The sequence below is a fragment of the Mastigoproctus giganteus genome, chromosome 13 (genome assembly GCF_048544385.1).
Source record: "Mastigoproctus giganteus isolate SK-2022 chromosome 13, ASM4854438v1, whole genome shotgun sequence".
Classification (NCBI taxonomy): domain Eukaryota; kingdom Metazoa; phylum Arthropoda; class Arachnida; order Uropygi; family Thelyphonidae; genus Mastigoproctus; species Mastigoproctus giganteus.
The window spans coordinates 20,370,606-20,383,661 of NC_143587.1; the positions used below are offsets into that span (position 1 = coordinate 20,370,606).

The 13,056-nt window shown below is 36.8% G+C and overlaps 1 protein-coding gene across 1 annotated transcript in view; it reads left to right on the top strand.

Annotated features, from left to right (window-relative positions):
• LOC150075838 (protein Obscurin-like) overlaps positions 1-13,056 on the top strand; it is a 598,361-nt gene that overhangs the window by 179,497 nt on the left and 405,808 nt on the right. The window contains exon 20 of the mRNA XM_090387723.1: positions 4,521-4,695. Within this exon, the coding sequence (XP_090243849.1) occupies positions 4,521-4,695 (175 nt within the window). The remainder of the gene's footprint in view (positions 1-4,520; positions 4,696-13,056) is intronic.

Genomic DNA, 13,056 nt, shown 5'->3' on the forward strand with positions numbered 1-13,056 from the left:
GCACAGTAGCAATTTCATTTTATAAAACTGATTAGAATCAGTTGTGAAATCTTTAATCTTTACTGAATAATAATGTAAGTGGAATATTGGCAACTATAATGTAAGAAAAATATTAAATATGATACTGTTGCTTATTGTAATTATAGTCTTGCTAATGAACAAATGGACTCTGTTCTGGTTTCAGGTAAACTTATTGTTTTTGTTTATTCACATAGTTGCATTATTATCTTTACCGTTTTACTTTCCCCTACTATCCAAATTCTCTACAGGTGTAATTCTCACTGTACTCTGATTTGCTTTCTTTAAATATTTAAAGACATGGTGCAATATTTAGCTTATAGCTAAATATATAGCAATGCATCTTGAAAATGTCATAAAAATTCAAGGTAGAGAACAGGATCAAGTCTTTATTTCATTAATAAAGAGAAAAAAATGGTGAAAAAAATAAGATGAATCCCAAATATTTTTTTAAGCAGTTTCCAATTGTTATGGTTTTAGGATGACATTTTTGCAAACTCTGTTTTTTAAATCATCATTTATTTCACAAGAGTTTTGGCCTCTGGATATAATTAATAAGTTTAAGAAATGAACTACTGAAACTATTACTTTCTTTTTTTTTTTTTCATCTTGCTGTTGAAGGTGTGTTGTGTTGTGTTGTGTTACAACACATGGAAATTAATATTTTTAATATATCATTATCATATATTTTTTCAACATGAGTTCCTAATTTATATTAAATAATATCTTTTGTCAAAATGTTCAGCTGAAGGTAAGACAATATTTAGATAAGGATCCAAAGGAAAGGAGAACATTTAATGACATCCTGCTGACATTAGCAGTGCATTTGTGCTTTTAGTATTAGAATTAGTCATACAATGCAAGGAAACTATTGCCTTTTATTCCACTTGCCAAAATAAAAATAAAAAAACACCCCTAGCCTGTGTGTAATATGTAATATGGCTCTTGTAATATGGCTTCAACTGCTATGGAAGCAACTTATTCAGGTTGCTGACAGTAATATAATGATATATACAGTTTGCTGGCTAAAGAAAAACTTCCCACAACCCAGTTTATAATTTTTCTCCATTTGTTTGAATTTGTGTCTCCTGGTTTGAGCATTTTAATTCTCTGAAAATTTCTCGCTTTCATTAATTTTACTATCCCCTCCTTTATGAGCCTCATTTAGATTCCTTCCAGGGTACTGGGTTGCCGTGTTTTGTAACCCACCCAGTCTCTCCCCATATGGTTACCCTTTGGCCACTCTCACCAAATGCATTATCTACTGCAGGACTTTTTTTTTCCATAGGTGTAGCCTTTCATACTTGGACTCAAGTGCAGTCTCACAATTGCATTTTACAATGGAATTATGACCTTTTTTTTTTTTTTTTCACTACTGAACTTTCTTCAGTAGTGAAAAACAAAAGGTCATTCTTCTTCAGTATTTCATACAGAGAGAGAGAGAGAGAGAGAGAGAGAGAGAGAGAGAGAGAGACTGCTTTTATATATTTAAACTTCTCATCGTACATGCTGAACGTTGTCTTGACAATCAATTTGAGTTTTTTTCTTGTCTTTTTTCATATCAGCAATTTCAGAGTTCTTCATGTTGGCAATTTCTTAGTTTTTCATATCTGCAAACAATTTTTGAGTTTTTTTGCATCTCTTGTGTGGTTGGTGTCTGAATTTTCCATGTATCCTGTCCCTGATCTCCATGCACTTCATAAGGTTTCTCCTTCTCTATACAAGCATTGGTCAATAAATTAGTGACAAGACCCTGGGCTCCTTCTTACGCAGAATGGCTATCTGTTTTATTGCCCCCAAATTATTTTCTTCTTCTATTGTTTTTAATTAAACCTGTCTTGGTGTATAATTTAATTTTAGGTTATTTCCCAAATGTAAAACTTTGCATTACTGTAAAGGCGCCTCCGTAGTCAGGTGGGCAGGAGCAGCAGTGCGTAGCACACGCTTCTTGATTAGACCGGGTTCGAGCCCGTGACCACCAAATACAGAGGATGTGGAAAGGTCAGGGAATGACTACCGCATATCCCCCCCCCGGGGGGCAATATGGCCTTATTTGCTAAAGCTCCTAAAACCAAAACAAACAAAACAAATTACTGTAAACGTATAAAACAAAGTGTAAGTGTATTGTATGTATTTTGCATAAGTGTAAAACCTTGCAGTAGCAGAATATAGTTTCAACTTATCAGACCATCCCTGAAGCCTATCTAAGTCATCCTGAAGTAGTGCTATATTCCATAGAAAATAAGGGTTTGAGAGTCATTTCAAGAATGCTTTGAATATGACTCTTTCTGGCTCTGCATATAGTATATTCATTCTTTAAAAGGATTGCCCAAGGACTGAATGGAGGATATCCAGTTCTTGTGATTTTAAAATGTATGGCTGCAATAAACCAGTAAGAACTTGAGAATGGTAGTTTGGAAATCTTTAGCTGAGAATTAGAAGAATAGCACTGATATGCCTTCTTTGATAGCATTAATAAATATTGACAACAATGGGTCCTGCAATAAATCTTTGGAGACTCCACAAATAACATTAGTCCAAGAATAGCAGGCAGTGCTCATTGATAGCCACTCTCTGTCTTTTCCCACTCAACCATTCCACTCAGTCCAAAGCAGTAGCTTGCCCCTAATACCACATTTCTATACTTCAATTTGTACAGCAGTTCATGTGGAGCAGTACTGATTAGACAAGATCACTCCTTAACAAATCCATGCTGCTTTTGCTGTTTAATTGTGTTATTAATTTAATTTGCTGTCTGCTGTTTTGAAAAGTTTAATTGCATTCCTGTCTAGATGATCTTGTATTACTTCTTTAATGAGCGACTCCATTATTTTCACTGGCACGGAAGTCAAGCTTACAGGTCTGTCCTTACTACTTCACCCTTTGATCCCCTTTGTAAACTGACATCAATCCATAGGAATCTCCCCCAAATCCAAGGATGCTCTTATAATTATGGCTAAAGGTTTGCATATATCTTTTGCTGTATTTTCTAATATAATTGAATAAATCCCAAGTACCCCACTCACTTTTAACTTCAACAATTTCTCTTTCACTTTCTTCTCAGTTATCATAAAATAATTTAACTCTCAGTTATAACTTGGTATACTTCTTGTATTCCCAACTCTAAAATGTTATTTTACCAGTTACTTTGAAATATATTGAGTTTCTGGTAAATCTGTTTTTTAAAAAAATTATATTTATCTGTACACTATTACCTTTTTAACTCACCAAAGTTTTTACACTTTACATACTTTTTACTTTTTTTATCCTGCAGTAGCAGAATATAGTTTTTACTTATCAGACCATCCCTGAAGCCTATCTACCCACCACTCTATGTTAACCCACCACTAAAGTATAAAACCAAGTATAGTTTAAACAGCATTAAATGCTTGTATTCAATCATTTGATCACTTTGAATAAAATACATTCATATATGCATATGGTCCTAGTCATCTATACAGAAAGTGCCACTTGTTGAAATGAAAATTAGTTTGATTTTTGTACAGTGCTCAGGATATATTTCTTAGATAATGTTTATAAATTTCTTCAGATGATTTAGAGAAGTCAGATAATTCAGATTCATTTAATTTAGAGATAATCTTTGCTATTTAACTGATTGGTTTAGACCTATTGTTAGCAGTTTTTTATTTTGGTTTCTCCCCTTCATCTCATATCAGTCAAATTAATACACTATAATGAATCACATTATATATAATTTTTATTGGCTAGCCTATAGATACCACTTAAGGCTCCTTTAGGATATGGTGGACAATTAAGAAAGGCAAGAAGCTTGATTCCCACCTACATATTTTCAGTATTCATAAACATTAATAAATTTACCTTCATTATTATTTTGTAAGATAAACAAATCATTTATGTAATGTGACAGTTTTGATATGTTAAAATAAGTTCAAATTATTCTGGTAAATGGGATTTTTGAGAGAGACAGTGGTGTGGGTAGAAACAATAGGTGTGAAAAGAGCATAGCAGTCCCATTTTCCTCTTAGAAAAAGAATTATTGAATAGTTAAAGTAACATTTCCGCTTAGGCAACTTGAGTGGGCAAACTGGTGTGATTGCCTCATTATGGCTGACTTTAATTCATCTCTTATAGAATGAATTTCATGGCCTAGCAATACAAATCTGGAATCAGATTATTGAATCAATTTGATGCTATTTATTCCATTTAACCTCCTGTCATGCACAAAGGATAAAAGGGATTCAAATCTTCTTGATCCAATCCTTGAAAATCAGATTGAGGAAGGATTCATATATAATATATAGTGCCTGCATTTATTGTTATATTCTATTCTCTTTGCTGTTCAAGTTACAATATCAGAATAATTATATTTATTGATGTGTAGTATAAATAAGAGATTTCATTTAATGGTTGAGTGTTTTGGGAGAGTTAGAAGGATACTTTGATTTGTATATATTTTACATTTTCCAGCTCGTTAAATTTTAAAATGCATTACTTATCTAGGTATGCATGTTGTTTTTTAGGTGGTGTGAATCAGCTAATTCGAGAACCAGAACCTCCTGTCATAAAAGCTACTCTTCATGACGTGAAAGTCAGTGAAGGAGCCTCTGCTATGCTAGAACTAAAGGCTGATGGTTATCCAAAGCCAAAAATAACATGGTTGGTTGCTTCCAAGTTTTTCTATAACTCTGTCAACAGGCAAGCACACAGAAATTAAATAAAATTTGTAACTATAATTCTTAATGTGTTGTCAGTAAAATTAATATGAGTTATTACAATTAAAAGAGGAGGAAAAAACATCATAGGAGTGTCAAGGAAATTAGGGGAGTGAGATGGGGGGAGAGGGAGAGAGAGCATTCTACTAACAAAAATTATGAAGAAAGACAAATTAAATACCATATTATATATTTTTAAATTAAAAAACTAAACATAAGTAAACTCAAAAAGGCAAAAAATTTTAATTCACAAACCATATTAAAGAAAAACAAATGCAAGTGGGTGAGCAGGAGAGACAGAAGAACACAAGAAAACAAATGGACTGTGCAGAAAACAATATGGACAGTCCAAGAAAACAAGTGGACTTTCCATATTGTAGATGTTATATTGCATATTTGCATTTTAGTTTGACCTGTAAATTGGCTTTAGCTGACATGGAAATTTACATTTTGCCCTTTAAGTTTGTTTGAGTTGCTTCCTAGTCATCAGGTTAACCATATTAGCATTAGCATTAGTAGAGGCATTTGATGCAAGAAAGCAAGCTTATGCAGCATCAGTCAAAAAAAATAAATAAATAAAAATAAATAAATAAAAAATAACCACTTCCACTTCACCCCTCTGTTCGTTCGAAATACCTGTCCAGCTGAGCCTTAAACTTATTTAGGCTATCAACTTCCACGACAAGGGATGGAAGTCTATTCCACCAACCAACCACCCGCTGGCTAAAGGCAAATTTCCTCACGCCTATCCTACATCTGTCTTTCCTCAATTTGAATTTATGCCCTCTCAGGTGATTATTCTGAGCAAGAGGAAGAATCCCATCAGCATTGAGCATGCTCAAACCATTCAAGGCTTTATACACCTCTATCAGATCACCTCGCTGGTGCCTAGTCTCCAGACACTGTAATTTGCAAAACGTAAGCCTTTCTTCGTAAGAGCACCCCTTTGTTCCATTCACTAATCTTGTTGCCCTTCTCTGTACTCATTCCAGCATCTCTACATCCTTCTTGAAATGAGGCCTCCAGACCTGTATACAGTACTCTAGGTGCGGTCTGACCATTTCCTTATACAAGGGAATAATCACCTCCTTATCCCTGCTAGAAAAATTCCTATATATCATCGACAATACACCATGAGCTACTCTTGCAGCCCGTCTGCACTGCTCAGAAAACTTCATATCTGCCTGCACAACCACCCCCCAGGTCCCTTTCATTCTCTACTACTGTCAGTGTAGTACCACAGAGTTGATACGTTGCTCTGGGGTTGCTGTTTCCCATATGTAGTACTTTACATTTGTCAATGTTAAACTTCATTTGCCACCTCTCAGCCCATCTGCTCAACCTTTCCAGATCCTGTTGCAGTAGCATAGTGTCAGTAGTGTCCTTGACAACCCTGCCAACCTTCGTATCGTCTGCAAACTTGGACATTAAGCTTGATATACCATCATCAATATCATTTATAAATACAGAAAACAATAATGGACCCAATACTGAACCCTGAGGGACTCTACTAATAACATTAGTCCACAATGAGCAGTGTCTATTGATTATTTTCCGTTGAATCTGTTTTGATTACTTGCATAGGAGCAACCATGGTTCTCTTTTTTTTCTGTTAGATGGCCATGACAAAAATGCAAGTGGTTTGGGAATTTTCACAGGGCTGATGACTCCTGGAAAAAGGAGTCATCAGCCCTGTGCTTGCTTGTTTCTTGTAGTAGGTTGTGCTATTGTTTAAGCAGGAGATATGCCTCTGTTCTTTCCTGGGTGAATGTAGGCCCTTACCTATCTATTCTGTAATTTAATTTTATTTTTAATTGGTAGTTTGATATTTGATTTTTTAATTTTTTATGGCTTAAAAGGGGTAGTTGGCACCTTTTCAGCACTACTTGTTGTAGTTTGCAACAATTCCTTTAATATGATATGATAGTGTTTAATTTTTAAATCATTAGTTAATCACATCATGTTTAATTTATGTTTTAATAAATTCCTTAAAAATCATATTTATGACAAACAATCTAACAGTCAAACAAAAATCACTTGTTCCAACTGACATTCTGGTAACAATACATTTTCAATTAACAGTCTATGAACAGTCCGTGGTGTTATCTCTTGGTATTTCAGTATATACTGATGTTTTATACAGGGTGTCTCAAAAATACATGGCATAACTTCAGGAATGAGTTCCTCATATGTAGACAATAAAAATATTTTATATCAACATAGTTCCGGAAATGCTTGGTTTCTGAGTTTTGAAGGTCTGTCTATGACACTTAACTGTTCACATCACCTTATAGTAATTGTTCAAAATGTCCACCTTCTGCCTGAATACAGACCTTGTGGGGGGTGTGGAATTTGTGGTGGTGCTTTCTTTCTCTATTTTTATTTATTTATTTATATTTATTTTCCCCCTATTCACCCTTCCCACTTTAACACCTGACTTGTTTGATTCTCAGAAAATCCTAGACTCAAAGGGGGTCACAATATTATAAGTATTCTTCCTCTGGACTGGCTGATGTTTAGAATGACAGACAAACTCATAAGTGTAGAATATAACAATATTTATTGGCATTTCTTACATAAAAAAACTTGCAACAACATCTAACTGAATACAATAATTAGTGTGAACTTGTTATACTGCTAGCGATTAAATGTGTTTATATCTTGTAATCAAAGTCAACCTTTTTATCAAAAGAACTACCAAATTCTAATACATATATATATATCATTGTGTCTCTTCATGTTGTTCTACATAGGTTTCAGTAGGTCCGGGTATTTATTACCTCTCACAACACACAATCTGTCTCTTTACTCCTTAACAGTCCATGTAAGTCAATAAACAACTATCAGCCAATGAATCAGACAAATATAATTCATTAAGTGTCTGTTTCCCAAAATAATTAGGAAATACATATATTCAATCAAGAACCTTTCCTTGTTTCCCAAAATTATTAGGAAATACATATATTCAATCAAGAACTTTTCCTTGTAGCCAGGTCAACAGTCAACAATAATCAACCAAATTAATTAGTTACCTTTCCGTTCAATTAATCCACAATTCCTTAATTAGTGCTAGACGCTCATTTAATTGTCTACCTGTTTAATCAATTTCTACCCAAATAAGATATACTCACAATAAATCAACATTCACAATAATTCAAAGTTCAACTTTTACTTCCACACTAGTTAGTAATCCATTACCCAATTTGTTAACCATTCTTAGTTACTTATTTGATCATTTCTTTCAAATCTAATATTAAGACAGAACTTCACTTCCAACTACAGATTAACTTACTCTTTAATTGCATTACTCTGATCCCCTCTACTAAATTGAATTATCTCTCTTTAAGTATTACAATCGTACATATATATATATAGTTATTACTTTGGCATTCTCTCCTAAAATTTATAGCATTCTCCTAGAGTCCTTTTCATTACTAAGTTAGTTTTTTTTTCAGTACTTATTCTATCACTTACGCAATGGGCTGGCATTCCTCCCTGCTCGGTCTCCCTTTCTATCTGCTCGGGGCGTGGACTGGAAGGCGAAAGGTTGCTCATCCGGGGAACACAGTAATCTATCTGAGGTTTCCCTACCGGGTACTGCACTGCTGAAGTTAATACAGGATCCTATCTCCTTTCTTGGTCTGCGTTGCGTCCGAGGACTGAGATACCTTCCGGGTCAGCCAGTCGCTCAACAGCTCAATTGAGTAAATTGCCTCTAGGACTCTCTGTGGGCGTTTCTCCTTTCTTCCTCCATAGACTGCATTAGCTTCTTCAAGGGAACATTCCTTCCGACTCTAGACTTTCACAAAGTTCTTATAACAAATTCTCCCACTACAGCTTCCATCTATCCCAGGACTGCAGCCACCACCCAAACTCGACCACGACTCTGTCACGAATACCCTCACAAACCTTCTCTTGGTTCCCTTCAAAATTCCCTCCGCTTTTTCCTCTGGCCAATCGTTGACATCCACATCCCTTCCCTCGTGATTCCCATTCGTCTCCTCTCCTTTCCATGGGCGTGTCTTCCATCCTTTATGCGAGAACTTCCGTTTGTCCAACAATTTCTGGAACTTTCTAGAAGGTAAAACGGAAGTTCCGGTCAGCCAAGAAGTTTCCAGATCTTCCTTGTGACCTCACACCCCCACCCACTACTAAGTCGCCCTTTACCTGTCATTAGACGCACCATGAAATTTTTAAGAGCGCACTTCCATACTCAGTGCCCTTTCTATTGAGTACTGCCCCTTTCTTAAGTGGGATTTGTTTCGGTCTATTTCAATTAACGAATCACTTAAGGAATCCTTTTCAACCGAGAGATATAACTAAAGCTGGGAGTGTCTGGAATAAACTTTCAAATTCCATTGTTTCCTAACACACGGTATTTGAACTGAAAGCTGACTGTTTAAACTACAATTAACTCCCCCAATATTTAACAAAAAAAACTTTATTAAATATTTGTAAGGATGGGTCCTTACAACCTCACATCGACATGTCACGGACTTGCAAAGACGATGCCAAATTGCTATTCCTTGCGAGCAGCAGTGCGTAGCACACGCTTCTTGATTAGACCGGGGTTCGAGCCCATCACCACCAAATACGGAGGATGCAGAAAGGTCAGGGAATGACCACCGCATATCCCGGAGCAATATGGCCTTAGTTGCTAATGTTCCTAAAAACCAAATAACAACCTATTCCTGGCATTGGCATTAGCATTAGTAGAGGCATATGATGCAAGAAAGCAAGCTTATGCAGCATCAGCCAAAATAAAAAATTAAAAAAAATAAATAAATAAAACTTCCACTTCACCCCTCCGTTTGTTCGAAATACCTGTCCAGCTGAGCCTTAAATTTATTTAGGCTATCAACTTCCACAACAAGGGACGGAAGTCTGTTCCACCAACCAACTACTTGCTGGCTAAAGGCAAATTTCCACACATCTATCCTACATCTTATTGTTTCTTATTGTCTCACAACCTGCCACAATTCGAGTGTGGAGAGTTTCCACATCAGCTACCAGAGTTGAATACACCAATGACTTTAAATGGCCCCACAAGAAGAAATCTAGTGGGTTTAAATCAGAGCGTGAAGGCCAGGCAGTTGGTCCACCTCTACCTATCCACCGACCAGGAAACCTTCAATTCAGGTAATTGCGGGTTAGGTGGTTGAAATGTGCAGAAGCACCATCGTGCATGAAGTGTACTTGTTGGCGAATGATCAGTGTGGCATGTCGTCCAAGAAATCAGGCATGTTATTTTCCAGAAAGTTTCTGTACACCTGCCCTGTGAGTTTGTTTGGAAGTACATGGGGCCCAAATAACTTATCACCAAAAACACCTGCCCAGATGTTGAGGCTGAACCGCTGTTGGTGATGTGATGGAAGAATTGCATGTGGGTTTCTCAGCCCGTACATGCTGATTGTGAAAGTTTTGGATTCCGTCTCATGTGAACTGTGCTTCATCTGTAAATATCACTAAGGCAGGAAAGTGAGGAGTTGTACCATACTGCTGCAAGAACCACTTGCAGAACATTACTTGTGCAGGGTAATCTGCTGGTACAAGGCCTGTATTCTTTGCAGATGGTAAGGATACAGTTAGTTCTCGCAACACTCTCCAAATAGTCGAACATTGAACAGCCAGTTGTATTGCTATTCTGCATGTGCTGATTCCAGGAATGGCATGCACAACATCCAAAATCTCCTCCTCTACTTTGGGAGTCGTAGATCTTGGTCATCCTCTGTTGGCAGCACGAGGTGTAAAGGTCCCATGTTCACAAAGGCGGCAATGGATACCATCAAATGTTTTCCTGTCTGGACATCTTCGTTCTGGGAACCTTTCATGGTACAAACCATGAGCCTCCAGAGCATTGCCGTCTGCCAAACCATACATAAAGTGAATATCCGCTTGCTCTTTTTTTTTAATTTTTTTTATTTGGTAGTTATTGGCGCATTGGATTCTGTGGCCATAATGCACCTCCCAAGGTTTTTGCAGTACTTTGATCCAAGCCTGAGGCGGGATTCAAATCTGCGACCTTTGGATTGCTAGGCAGGCGCTTTACCCACCCGGCTAGCCCGGTTGGCATCCACTTGCTCCTGATTTGAGTACACGGTCGAGATGGAAAACCACCAGATTCTGTCAGTACCTTGTGATAAAGGAAATCACCTGTGGGAGATAAGACATTCCAGTTAATAACTTGGGAACCAAGCATTTCTGGAACTACATTGATATAAAATATTTTTATCGTCTACATATGAGGAACTCGTTCCTGAAGTTATAGCATGTATTTTTGAGACACCCTGTATATCTTTCTCTCGATATTGGTATATTTTTGAACAATGCCATTACATTGAATAATATCATAATTTCAAGATCTTCAGACAATTGCTTTCTTAAATTAACAAATTCAAAAATATTGTTTTCCATATACATTCTCCAACCAGAAAATGGAATATTTTATTGTCAGCACTTTTCTAAAGTCCACATTTAGTCTTACCAGTACTTGGTTTGTGAACCTGAGGTACACCATAGAATTGAGGCAACTGGGTTCTGGACATACAGTCATTTATTAATCTATTTTCAAACCATGTGCAATAATTTTAAAGGTCGTCTTGTGGTCAGATGTGTTATAGCTACTCTTTCTCTTTAAAAATTACAGCTGTGAATTACAGGCTCCGAAAGAGCGATAAGTGTTTGCCATTTTATTTACCTAATTGTTATTTTATATTGTACTTTATATGTAGTCTTATAGTTCTAAGTTACCCTGGTCATTTTTATTTTTAATTTAGATAAGAGTTTTTGTAGATTACTACTTAATATACGTAAAACCGTTGTTTCGTGCGAATCTTGCAGCCATTGTTTTTGTATAGAGTGGTAGGGAATTCAAATTTTTAATTGTGGTAACTAGGTAGCTCTAACATAAAATTATATAGCGTAATAATCATCACTGCATTTAGGATTCTATTAGATAGTGTAGTATTGACAATTAATTAATTAAATTTATTGATCTTATTAATTTAAAAATCATGCCACAGACTATAGCAGCAAAGGAATGGGCACAAAGTAGCAGGAGTGCTGTGACTCAGGGAAGAACTGAGGTGGCAATTCTCCAACGCATCACAGCCTAAAAAAATGTGCAACTTGTGAAATGTTTGCCAAACTCTCTGGAACAGAACATGATCTAGTCAATGAAGATGTCTTTGTGTGTGCCAGGTGCAGAGAGTATCTAGAAATTAGGCATCAACTCAGCATTCTAATGGGCATCAGCGAGAGCTTGAAGTGTATGGTAGATGCAATCGAAGAAATTAATATGAGGGGCCCGTCAAGCTCTCAGCTGCCCAACTCAAAGCCAGAGCTCACTCCTGGGCATCAAGCAACACAGTGGCAATCTCCAAGGCAGAATGCACTGGTCTCACAGGAGTTAGTTATTGTTGGTGACTATATTGTCAGGGACACAGGGAATATATTGTGTACAAAAGATAGATGGAATAGGACCAGGGTATGCCAGGGGCAAAAGTTGATGATGTTGTAAAGCATATATCATCTTTTAAAGGCACAAAAGGTGATATTGTTGTACATGTCGACACCAATGACATTAAGAGTAGGAGATCTGCAGATTTACTTAACAAGTACAGGTCAATGTTGCAAAAAAGTCGTGAGTTAGAGTTAAATTTGAAACTGTCTGCAATTGTGCCCAGACACGATAGGAGGGAGTACATGATGAGAGCCTTGTCAATCAATTCAGCCCTGGAGGGAATGTGCAAGGCTCAAGGGGTAGAATTTTTTTCAGCGTGGTCTGTGCTTATTAACAGGAGAGACTGCTTCTACAGGGATGGGATACACTTAAATAGAAAGGGTGTAAGAATATTAGCTTGGGGGGGGGGTTCACAGACTAAAAGTTTAAAAGTAGCCACAGGCAGAGGTGAGGGTGATTCTTGCACTACTTCTATTGGAATAAGAGCGACCCGGAATGAGGGGTGCTGGGAATTTCAGGGACTGATGGCAGTCATCGTGAAACAGGTGGGTATATGGGATGTGCTAGGTGCATGTATACCAATGCTAGAAGTATAGTAAATAAATTTGATGAATTTGAAGTGTTGGTCAAGACATCAAAGGCAGATATTGTTGGGATATCAGAGATGTGGTGTCACACAGATATAAGCAGTGCAGAATTGGAATTTGGGAAGTACAATGTGTACAGAAAGGATAGACAGGACAGGATGGGAGGAGGGGTTATGCTATTAGATAAGAAATACATAAAATCTAAGGAAGTGCATCCAGTTGATGTTGGTGGACAATGCAATGTTGAGTCTGCTTGGTGTGACATAAGCACTGGGAAAGGAAAAATGAGAGTAGG